The 11,823-nt window shown below is 42.2% G+C and overlaps 1 protein-coding gene across 1 annotated transcript; it reads left to right on the forward strand.

Annotated features, from left to right (window-relative positions):
- The first annotated feature begins 3,841 nt into the window (after positions 1-3,841).
- Positions 3,842-9,391, forward strand: znf217 (zinc finger protein 217). Its single transcript, XM_070911112.1, has 5 exons — positions 3,842-3,933; positions 5,968-7,328; positions 7,516-7,623; positions 7,762-9,153; positions 9,279-9,391. The coding sequence occupies exons 2-5, from the start codon at positions 6,002-6,004 to the stop codon at positions 9,389-9,391; spliced, it is 2,940 nt and encodes a 979-aa protein (XP_070767213.1). The 5' UTR covers positions 3,842-3,933; positions 5,968-6,001.
- The last annotated feature ends 2,432 nt before the right edge of the window (positions 9,392-11,823 follow it).

Here is an 11,823-nt window from a genome sequence, read left to right on the forward strand (position 1 = left end):
GTCCTCTCTCTCTCTCTCACTCTGTCTCTCTCTCTCTCTCTCTGTGTCTCTCTCTCTGTCTCTCTCTCTCTCTCTCTGTGTCTCTCTCTCTCTCTCACTCTGTCTCTCTCTCTCTCTCTGGTCTCTCTCTCTCTGTCTCTCTCTGTCTCTCTCTCTTCTCTCTCTCTCTCTCTGTCTCTCTCTCTCTCTCTCTCTCTGTCTCTCTCTCTCTCTCTCTCTCTCTCTCTCTCTCTGTCTCTCTCTCTCCTGTCTCTCTCTCTCTCTCTGTCTCTCTCTCTCTCTCTGTCTCTCCTCTCTCTCTCTCACTTTCTCTCTCTCTCTCTCTCTCTCTCTCTCTCTCTCTCTCTCTCTCTGTCCTCTCTCTCTCTGTCTCTCTCTCTCACTCTGTCTCTCTCTTCTCTCTGTCTCTCTCTCTCTGTCTCTCTCTCTCTGTCTCTCTCTCTCTGGTCTCTCTCTCTCACTCTGTCTCTCTCTCTCTCTCTGTCTCTCTCTCTCTCTCTCTGTCTCTCTCACTCTCTCTCTCTCTCTCTCTCTCTCTCTCTCCTCGTCTCTCATCTCTGTCTCTCTCTCTCTGTCTCTCTCTCTCACTCTGTCTCCTCTCTCTCTCTGTCTCTCTCTCTCTCTCTCTCTCTCTCTGTCTCTCTCTCTCTGTCTCTCTCTCTCACTCTGTCTCTCTCTCATCTCTGTCTCTCTCTGTCTGTCTCTCTCTCTCTGTCTCTCTCTCTCTCTCAACCCAACCAATCAAAGCAGATGAGTACGGTCCAGACCTGCTCTATTTGTAAAGGTGTCATGAGATGACTTCTGTTGTGATTTGTCGCTACATAAATGAAACTGAATCGAAAATGTGCAGAACTCAGAAAAAGGGAATGCTTTCGGTGACTGATAAAATTCCTCTGACGATCAACAACACAACAGCTGGCTGCACTGAATAAACATCAGCGGCTAGGGGTGAGAAGGGAGATTATATATTGTCAGTCTTTCAGGAGCGACACCAGGATATGAAGAAGCCAGGCTGTGAATCTGGAGGAGAACAATGCAGTCAGCTGCTCCTGACACGTCAAGACAAAAAGCCTTTCCCCATTCGCTGATCCAGTTCCTATCTGGGTGTCTGTCAACTGAATACATAATTATTCATTCAAGCATTCAGTTTTTTTTTTTTCAAGATGCTACTTTATCTTTAATTAGACTTCTCTGCTTTTGCTTTAGTGCTGAACGCGTACACGTGGTGTTGTTTGTTTCTTTGTAAGGAAACAAGCTGAGAGAACGAGTTTGCAGGATTTTGAAAAGAGAAATTACATTAGCATAAAGTCAAACAATAGGACAAAGTTAATTAAATCAGCTAAAAGTAAACAATGCAAACCCACTTGTTGCAGAGCATGAATCCAGTGACGTGACAGTGACATGACGTCCAGTTGAAGACATATTTGTCTGGTTAAACACAAACTACCACCACCTCCACTCAGGGGCTAATATTATGTACTAATACTATAATAATATGGTACTTTTCAACATATCGTGTCAAACTTGGGTTAAATAGGCCATCTTGTTCTCAATGTGCTAGTGCTAAATAATGACAGCCTGTATGTGTTTAAGCAGCTCAGTACATAGTATTCCCATAATATGATAATCATTTGTTTGTACCCCCTCTGCAAGTACTCTAATTTCAGTAATTTTGTGGTAATCTTTGTGCTCTGTACCCCTGAGGAATCCTGGGTTTTACTAACACAGAGGTACAAGCTATTTTACTTAAGTCAAATCTAATACTTTAAGTACATTTTGCTGGTAATATTTTTGTGCTTGTACTTGAGTGAAATCTGTAGGACTTTTACTTGTAACACAGCGGTACAGCTATTTTTACTTAAGTAAAAGATATGAGTACTTCTTCCACCACTGCACATAAAGTGTCTTTTTTTGTATGATAGACAACAACATCTCTTGGCAATTTCATCATCCTGAGGCATCATACTGCTTCTCCAGATTGATAGCCTTTCACGGAGCCTTTGTGGTCGCAGAACAATAGGAAATGAGCGGGAGGCCTCAATGTGTCACATGTGGTGCCTTTGATTAACATACTAGACTTGTTTGTGTAACAGGATCTCGGGGTGAGGAAAGAATACCAAAAACTGAATCAGAGTATTGCAGGGGGGTACAAACAAATGTTTTAATTTAGGGGCAGAACATGTAAGAGCTGCAAAACACATACAGGATGTCTTATTTAGCACTGCAAAGAGAACAAGTGGCCTATTTAACCCACAGTTTGACACGATATGATGAAAAATACATATTATTATAGTTTTGTACAATATTAGCCCCTGTGTCTAACATGTGATAGGCATGCGGTCTCTGTTGGTATCTGGCATGTTCACAATAATCACATTTATTACAGCAGTCTGCTTGTCTGCTTTCCAAACCTGCAGATCCACTTGTGGTTTTATTATATAAAGCACACTGCATTGGTCTGACCTGTTTGGTAACAACAAGTATTTCAAAAACAACTTTTAATACATCTAATAGCATATACATATACGAGAGGGAGGATACTGCAACAACCCAGCCTAATGGTAGAGATGGTTTTGGTAAGTGGTGTCAGTCTTTGTTCACTGTTTCTTAGCTGGGAGGGAGTGGTCATTGATAAAGTTTTTTTTTCCTTTCAGACATTGCTGCCATTGTGTGTGTGTGTGTGTGTGTGTGTATGTCTCAGTATACACTGAAGTCTACTGAATATCTTCATTGATTATGTGATGTATGGCTTTAAGCTACCATCAATGCCCTGTGTGGAAGGGTTTAAGGGTGGAGGAGGGGCTGCTATTCAACTTCACATTAGGGTGCTACTGTAGGTGACGGTCTTTAGCTCACACAAATGTAGTATTATTATAATATAGTATAATGTAGTATTTTGTGCCTATGCAACGGAATAATGACTTTACATTGTCCCTGTCATAATTTAGTAAAACATTAGCATTATTATAATATGTTATTATAAGCCTCTCCCTCTCTTCAAGATCATACATGTCTTCATCACCGCAAATTCAATTGGATGTTAAACTGGCCGTGTTTTATGCCGTGAAACAGGAAGAAGTGGAAATTTGTCATGACTCAACCAACCTGCTTCTGCAAAAAAAAAAAAAAAAAAACTCATGTTACTGAGAAAAAGTTTGTGGCACCCCTCCCCCATCTCCACATGGTGGCTGAAGCATGACGTGAGAGCGTGGAAGAAGGCTTCACTTTAAAGCAGCCTCAATGATGCAGCATTACATATCAAACGGTGTTGTTGTTGCTGTGTGTCCTGTGGCTCTAATCAGCACACAAACCGCACTCTGCGACAGTTTGCATATATTAAAGCAGCTTTAGACGCGTTATCAACTGGGGAGCCCCAAAACTAAACACAGTATAATAAACAAACAAAACAAAACAAAACACACACACAATATTAGCCTTCACTGTATAGCACCATGGGATTGTAACCTGTGTGATTTAAAATACAAATCAACAGATTGTCATACCTGTTCCAGCGACATGTGCGATGATGTCATAAAAAAACACATTACACAGATGAGCTCATTGTTTTTAATGGCGTGTATTATTTAAGATTACATCTACTTTCTCCTTCTGTTATTCGTGACCACGTGACTGCCCTATGGGTTTTCTTTTTTTTGGGGGGGGGGTTGCCGTGCACGCGCTCCATCCCCCCCCCCCCCCTTTGAGAATCGTTAGGAGGGCGCGCGCCTCAGAGCTCAACAGCTGCACAGAGAAGAGTCGGACTCGGACAAGTCGAACAAATATGATTCACATTCAAACAATTGAGTAGGTGAGCTCGTCCGCCGGCCGACGCGGCGTGAAATGAGGAGGCAGCTCGCACCAAAACGGCTTCGCTCCCTGAACTCAGTCGCTCCGTAGCGTCCGTGTCATTATTAATCCGGAAACTCTCCGTCGGTAGGTATTGTTTGGTGAGTTTCTACACTTGAGTCGGGAGTCGAGGCGAACAGAAAGGTGTACTTTTTTTTTTTTTAAGCTAACGTCGGTGTCGGTAGAGTGCGAGTCGCCCTGCCCGGAGTTCACGGTTTAACGTGTAACTTGGCGACGTTAGCGTGTCGTTAAGTTACTTATCTGGAGGAGGAGGAGGAGGAGGAGGGTGGGGGTTTAACTTTTCAAACTGCCGTTAATCAAATCAATAAGCAGCAACGTAAGTACACAAAGTATGGCTGATGTTGATTTGCACCAATCTGTTGTGATGAAACACAATTAGTGACCGTCCTCGGGGACGCGGTGGTAGTCGAGTTGAACTGTTAGCCAAACTCTGCTTCTTAATGATTTGAATTGTTCCCAATCAGAGTTAACGCCAGCAACGTGATTGATTATCGATCCGCGGCTGCTCGAAAACGGAAACCAATTCCTCCTCGTGCTCTGCTTTATTATGCACATATAGAGATGTAATAGCCCCGGACTCTCTGGTGAAGTTACCGTGAAGTTAACTTCCGTTGTAAGCTGTTAACTGTGACTTTTCAGCATCCCCTCACGGGAAAACTAACGTTAAATGGTCTCAACGAGGGCTGCGCCTCCTTGAATAACAAGCTGGCTAACGTTAACCTCACACAAAGCATGCGTGTGCTTTAAAAGAGAAAAATCACTGGCTCATCATCGACAGTTGGCTGTGCTCACCTGGACTCAGTCAGAAGTACACACAACTGCTTAAAGCAAGAAATACTGAGTTTGGTACCAGCGTTATAGTTTGTTTAAAAAATACAATGTTGTATTATTGAGGGGAAAAGGGGTGATTCACTGGGAAGTGACTAGAAACTTACAGTTGGGACTTCCCCAATTACATTGCCAGGTTGTAACACTATATTGGTGATGTAATGTTAATTAATTAATTTGGTAGAATTTAAAAAAAAAAAAAAAAAAAAAAAAAGAAAGAAAGAAAAGAAAAAGTCATGTAGATAGTTTGATGCTACAGTGGCTGCTGTATGTTTTGCTGTTGCCACGGTCTTCACCTGCATTTGCATCAGCCTTGAGCCCTTTAATCTGCCGGTCCAGTCAACTCCACTCTTGTGCCAGTCAAACTAACAGTGTGGTTTGAATTTCTTTAACTTTCTCTGTATGTATAAGCAGTTCATTATGCATGCCGAAAGAACTGCTGTGACAAGGAGGTAGTCGGGCAGTGGTCACAAGGCAGAAGGGAAAACAAAACTTACACCTGGAGCATACCGTATGAATGTGCAAAGTGTGCGTCCACAAGGCAGCCAGGGACCGTAGGCTAGTATAATATCAAAAACAAAAGTCTTTATATCTTAAGTGGCTGCTGTTTAATGTTTAGCACCAATCAAACTGAAGTCTGCATAACATTTGTCAAGTATTAATTTTGGGTGTGGCCAAGAAACAAGATGGTTGTAAAATGAGAAGTTGTTTGTGTCCAAAAAATGTTAAATATTACATTAATGGTTTAATGAAAAGGTATTTGAATACTATTTTATTCAATTGCAGTATTTTGTCTAATATTTAATAGTGACTATTATCATTTACACTCATTTTGAAACAATGCAGTTGACAAATTAACCATAACCTTTTTAAATGTGAGCTAGAATGACAGTATAAACCTATATAAGGATATTAACCCTATTAAGTTAGTGTGATATCAAGTATGACAAATTCTGTAGTTGATTGTTCACAAATTAAGTTTTATATTCATACTAAGATATACATGCTAAGAATTGAGAAAAAAATAATCTTTGTGAGCAAGAAAAACACTGTTTTTGTATGTTTTATCTTTGGCTGCAGGAAATGAGTTGTCGAGTGAGTTAGCAGTTGATTGTTGAAGAAGATACATTTCCTGTTTCAGTATAAGGGAGGACAACTCTCTCTGCGTGGTGTATTTTAAGCTGATTTTATCTTAAATTAGGTAGTAGCTACCTGATTCTGTTTTGATATTCAGCAGTGCCTAAAGATACTTTTCCCATTTTTTTCCCCCAGGCTATAATCTGGACAGTGTGCACAGCAGAGGACAATGCCGACTCACTCGTTGCTGCCGTGTGTGGAGAGCCCAGATGAACTTGCCCAAGATGTTCTTATAAGTAACAATGCAAGCATCCCAGGGCCTGGCTCTAGCATGACACCACACACCACCTACTCAGAAAAGGCTGTGTTGCAATCTGAAGGAAGTGTGCCACTATCTTGTATGTTCTGTGATCAGACTTTTACTCATCAGGATGAGCTAGGACCCCACGTATTAACACAGCACCCCACCACTTTCTTTGAACCCGCTGTGCTTCGAGTTGAAGCTGAATTCAGGATCCCAGGAGAGAGACCCCGGCCCAAACCGAGCAGCCTCCCTATTGAAAAAGAGGAGGTTCACAGCTGTATTGTGTGTGGTCAGGTTTCACAAGATGCGGGTGAGCTGGAGACCCACTTGAGGAAACACAAGGACTACTTTACTTACTGCTGCAATGTCTGTGGACGGCGGTTTAGAGAGCCCTGGTTCCTCAAGAACCACATGAAGATGCATGTAAAACCGGGAGCAAAGAGCAAGGCCCAGCAAGACCTGGAGACCCCGGTCACAGTCAATGGCATTGTCCAAGACTCTGCTCCAGAGCCTGTAGTCACTATTTACAAAATGTGCATGGTTTGTGGGTTTTTCTTCCCTGACCATGACAGTTTGGCTGAACACAGTAAAGTACACAACCGAGAGGTGGAGCCTGACAAAGATAAAGACGAGGAGAACCTGGATGGCACTACTGAATCCCTTACCAAACAGGAAACATTTCTTCACAGTCTAAGACTTCTGCCTCGCTCTACAGGAAATAGTTTGCAACATGAGAGATCATCAAAATGGATTCCTCAGCTAGATCCATTCAATACATATCAGGCCTGGCAACTTGCTACAAAGGGCAAGATAGCAGTTGGTCCTAATACTACTAAAGATATTGGCCAGGAAGCCAGCACAGACAATGAAGAATGCGGCTCTGATAAGGAGGAGTTGAATAATATTTGGTCTGAGGGACAAGGAGACAAAGCTACGAAAGAGGTCCTTGGGAGAGAGCTCCGGTCTCAGCAGCAGACTGTAGTAGAAAACTCAGAACCACAGCGGAGGTCTCTAATGCAGAAAGATAAGGACAAAGAAAGGCCAACCACTTGTGGGGAATGTCATAGAACCTTCAGGACCTACCACCAGTTAGTTCTCCACTCCAGGGTCCATAAGCGTGAGAGAGGAGGCGAAGAGAGTCCAACTTCCTCTGTTGACGGGAAGTTGTCGAGAGTAGGCTCACTTGAGCATGCAGAGGAAGGCTCTGAGGAGGGCTTCGAGGAAGCAGCGCTGACAGAAAACCTGGGTCCAGGTAAATTTAGGGCTCATTACTTTCTCATGCACCACTCACTGTCTTGCCAGTTGTTTCATACAAAGAACTCTGTTACCAAGTGCTCCCTCTGCTGATAGGAGGGATTATAGCACTTGGCTTTTGCAATGTTTTGTTTGTCCTATTCCTTTCTACGTATTTATTTATGCATTTGTGTGTGTTTTCAAAGGCGAAGATGGTTTTGATCGATCAAAAGTCAGATCAAAAGAATGCAGTTACTGTGGCAAGTCATTCCGATCAAGCTATTACCTCACAGTTCATCAGAGGACTCACACAGGTATTCGTAACACATTTGGCTTGAATGATTTATTCATAGATTTGAGAGTGCATACATTAACTCAGTGCTATACAGCAGGTCTCATTCTGTGGCTTGTATTTCAAACTATGTTCATACTTAACTATTTGTTTGTTTCAGGTGAAAAACCGTTCAAGTGTGCTTACTGCGACTATGCTGCAGCCCAGAAGACTTCCCTGAAGTATCACCTGGATCGGCGTCACAAGGACAAACCTTATGTGGACATTCCCAGCAGACCTGTGCCTTCAGTGCCCTCTCCTAATGATGGAAAACATGGAAATGACAATGAAAATCCTGCTCCAAATAGATCCAAACTCTGGGTTCCTGGAGCCAGATCGTGCACCAATGGAACGCCAGAGGACAGATTTGATAGCATAGGTAGCAAGCTTGGCAGACCACTCGTCCAGATGAATGCTGAGTGTGAGAAATTAATTTCCAAGTCTGCTTACTCCCCGATTGATGATGTGGTCGTAAAGTGCCCCGTACCTGTTAACCTGAAGATGGAAAGGGAGGAGATAAAAGACGAGAACTCTGAGGCCCCATTAAATCTGTCTTTAAAAGTGTCTCTCTCCATCTCTGCCAGTGCAGAACCCAGAAATGCATTAATTCCAATTGCCTGTTCGTTTTGTGCATATAAAACCATGTACCCAGAGGTTATGATAATGCACAAAAAGCTGACTCATAAAGACAAGTCAGACGGTACAAAGAAGAATGGATTCGGAGGCAGCTTGAAACAAAAACGTTACACAGGTTGCCCCCCTGCGCTTGATGGGAAAGATGTCGCCCCACTTCCGATGATTGACCAGCGCCACCCTCGTCGAACCAAGTCCCCACCCCCCCAACCTGCAAAACCTCAAGAAAAGACACCTATTAACCCACCTCAAGGTCCTAAGCGGTCCCCTATCCATGCACCCCTCCATGATGTTGTCCAGGAGACCCAGCGTCATAGACACAACATTGATGCACACCCCAGTCAGGAATCCTCCCGCTATACAGAACTCATGAGGAAGTCCAACACAGGCAGCAAGTATGTCATGGACCGAACGGGCCCTCCAGACAGAGTGGGAATCGGTGAGAGGAGTTACCCAGCGAGAAGCGGCGTCATTTGGCACTCAGATGCTGCCAGGCTGTGCCTGTCGAGCCGATTTGGGAGCCTCCCCCAGATGGATTTTGGTGAACCTTCCAGCAAGAGATTCAAGTATGCGGTGCCTACAGGCAGGGAAGCTGACACCGGCGAGAAGCCTGGCTTCAGAGGACCAGCAGGGGACGGATCTAACAGGCTGCTTATCTCAGGGAGAAGTGTGAAAACCACATCACAAGGTTCAGGTCCATCCACAGTTTCTGAGACCCTGGGTCCTTTGAAGACTACATCTACATCTATGGGAGGCGGTTTGGACACTGAGTGGGGCATGATGAACCTTCTGCGCTCCTACACACCCAATGACCTGGCCTCTCTCTATCACAGCACACCAACCAACCCCAGTCATGGAGGACTGACCAACCCAAGAGCAGGTATGTATTAGGTTAGCTGGTTCAGGAACAGGTACACAAAGTGGTACAGAGTTTTATTCAAACTAGGCTACTTTATATACATATTCTAGCAGTTTGTAGAGTTAACATCAAAGGTTTTTTCTCAGGGGGCAGAACTGTGCTGTACCAACACTTACCCACTCTGCCCAACCTGCAGAGGAGAGACCCCTCAGGCCCTTTCCCTAATCAACGCTATGGGACCACTGACAAAAGTACCTAAAGTGGCACTAAGGTAAAAGGTTGAAGTACATGAAATTAGAGCTTCCTTTTTTTTTTCTTTTTCTTCACACTCTGACCAGAATCATATTTGAAAATATAAAGGTATCCTCTTTCTTCTCTCTAGATTTGAACTGTGCTGCTACCTTATTTTTTGGAGAACTTCTTGGAAAGTTGGTTTAATGTACAGATTTAAGAGAGATGGTTTGTGCTCAAAAAGTGTCTAGGCTCCCCTAATTTCATATTTTTTCAAGAGATGAAGATTTGTTTTGCACAGACATTTCAGGGCTGAGGCCTTCAGTGCACATTTGTTTTCTCTTTTTTTTTTTTTTTGAATGGAAAAAGTGCAGCTCACCTCTCTTTGAAGATATTCCACTGGTGTGCACTGTGATTTATATATATATTTTTTTTTTTTCACTCGAAACTGTTGCTTAATCCATATTCGACCCACACTAATGTTCAGATATCTGTAAGTGTCTATGACATAACAGTACAATTTGTATGTGGGATCACATAAATATATCTGTAAGTTTATTACATAAAATATTAAGTAAAAACTTAAAAAAAATATAATTTGTGTGAACAATTGCTGCTCTGTTCACTTACTGTTGAAGCGCAGGCGGTAATTAAGCACTATTCTATTTTTTTTTTTCTTTTTCCAAGGCACTGAAGGGTGTGGGGATTTTCTGTGGAATAACTTGACGGCTTCGGCCCAGTGGTTTACAAACAGGCCACAGTAACGAGTCCTGTGTATGTAGAAGTGGTCTACCTCATGTTGTGCTCTAGACACTGTTGTTTTTGTAAAGCTGCTGTAGCTATCATATCAGCTGAGCCTCTATACCTAGTAGTCTATCGACTAGAGACAGATGTTTTGAGTTTGAGTATAACTAGAAGGACGTGTTTGTCAGTCACCGCATAACACAAACTCATCTGACGACAGAACTACTGCTGAGGCTGTATCGACCTATGGCACACGATTAACTGTAACACAATGTGGGTTGTGGATTTCTTTGATACACTTGGTATTTACAAGCCCAGTTTTAAACACAGAACAGATTTTGTGGTTTGTCCTTTTTTGAAATGGCGAATGGATATCATCTGCTTTAGTGGCGCCTCAAATCCATAAACCGTATTCCATGACTTCTGTTTTGTGTATTAAATGGTCATGCTGTATTATTTGGACTGCACATTTAGTCACTATTCATGAGTTTGCTTTTACTATGCAGAGTCTTGAAAGTGTTATTTCGTTTAAAGTGGCACCAGTCAGTCCCGGCTGGTCATCAGACGGCCTTGTAGTTGTTGTATGACTTTGTAGTTTGGAAGAAAAAAAAAAAATACACAAAAGCAGCTATGTTGATTAATGGCTCAATTAATTACACACTGTGAACGAGAAGTCTCAGGTTAACTCATATTCACAAGCTATTTAGTCTACTGTGTAATTTAGTATTTTTGCCAGTTTGAAAGGCTTGGGTTAAGTTATTTCTTTTTTGTTGTTGTTGTTTGGTATTCACATTACATGTGTACTTATGTAAAAATGAAAATATTGTTTGAGATTTGTATGACACATTTCAATAATAAAGTGAGAGGCGAAAAAGCTCCGTGGCGTTATTTGTTCACTTCGCTGATGGACACCTGGCCGCCCACAAAGACTCAGCACGACATGCATTCAATGAGACGGTAATTGGTGCCATTTGGCACGATCAACCTGTGTTTAATTTGGATATCTGCCAGGTGTTGGTCACACATACCTGTAGCTGAAATACTTTTTAAATAGTCTGATAGCACATAAGATATGTGTTGTATTAGACAGCTTGCAAATCAAATCTAGGTTGAGACTCTTACACATTTTTGCCTCTTTAGACTGTTTATTGTTAATTGCTGAGATGATTCCCGTTAGCTTCTGCCAGTACGGTTGTTTTTCTTCCTGGGCTTCGTTAGCACACACAAATATACATGGGACAAGATCTATACAATAGCAGTTATTAAAGAAAAAAGAATCACGAGAGAAATCTAAAAATAATATGATTCATATAGTTGGAAAAAAAAGACAAACAGGTTCGATGTTTACATTCCACCATAACTACAATGTATTTTGCAATTTGAAACCTTTTGGATTGGAAATGCTGATGCTTACAGCTCTCCCCATTTTGTAAACAATATTACGTGCTGAGACCAAGAGAGATGGTGGTTTAAAGTCATACCCAATGTCCTGGTTTCTTCAACCTGCTCTGGAAGCCAAAAGCGTAGATTTAGTTTTGGATAAATTCAGTACTAGGTTGTTTTTACATTCACCTTTTCCAGCTCCTCATCTCAGATCTCAGCTATATCATCAAGAAATAATTCAGGCTACATGTATCAGCCTCATAATGAAAATGTGTATGGATTTACACAAGACTGAAGAACATGTGGTGTACATTCCCTTTCCCCATCAGTGCC

The sequence above is a fragment of the Enoplosus armatus genome, chromosome 8 (genome assembly GCF_043641665.1).
Source record: "Enoplosus armatus isolate fEnoArm2 chromosome 8, fEnoArm2.hap1, whole genome shotgun sequence".
NCBI lineage: Eukaryota > Metazoa > Chordata > Actinopteri > Centrarchiformes > Enoplosidae > Enoplosus > Enoplosus armatus.

Coding starts and splice junctions, on each gene's coding strand:
- znf217 (XM_070911112.1), top strand. CDS start 6,002: ATGCCGACTCACTCGTTGCTGCCGTGTGTGGAGAGCCCAGATGAACTT. Junction 7,329..7,515: donor GACAGAAAACCTGGGTCCAG/GTAAATTTAGGG, acceptor GTGTTTTCAAAG/GCGAAGATGGTTTTGATCGA. Junction 7,624..7,761: donor TCATCAGAGGACTCACACAG/GTATTCGTAACA, acceptor TGTTTGTTTCAG/GTGAAAAACCGTTCAAGTGT.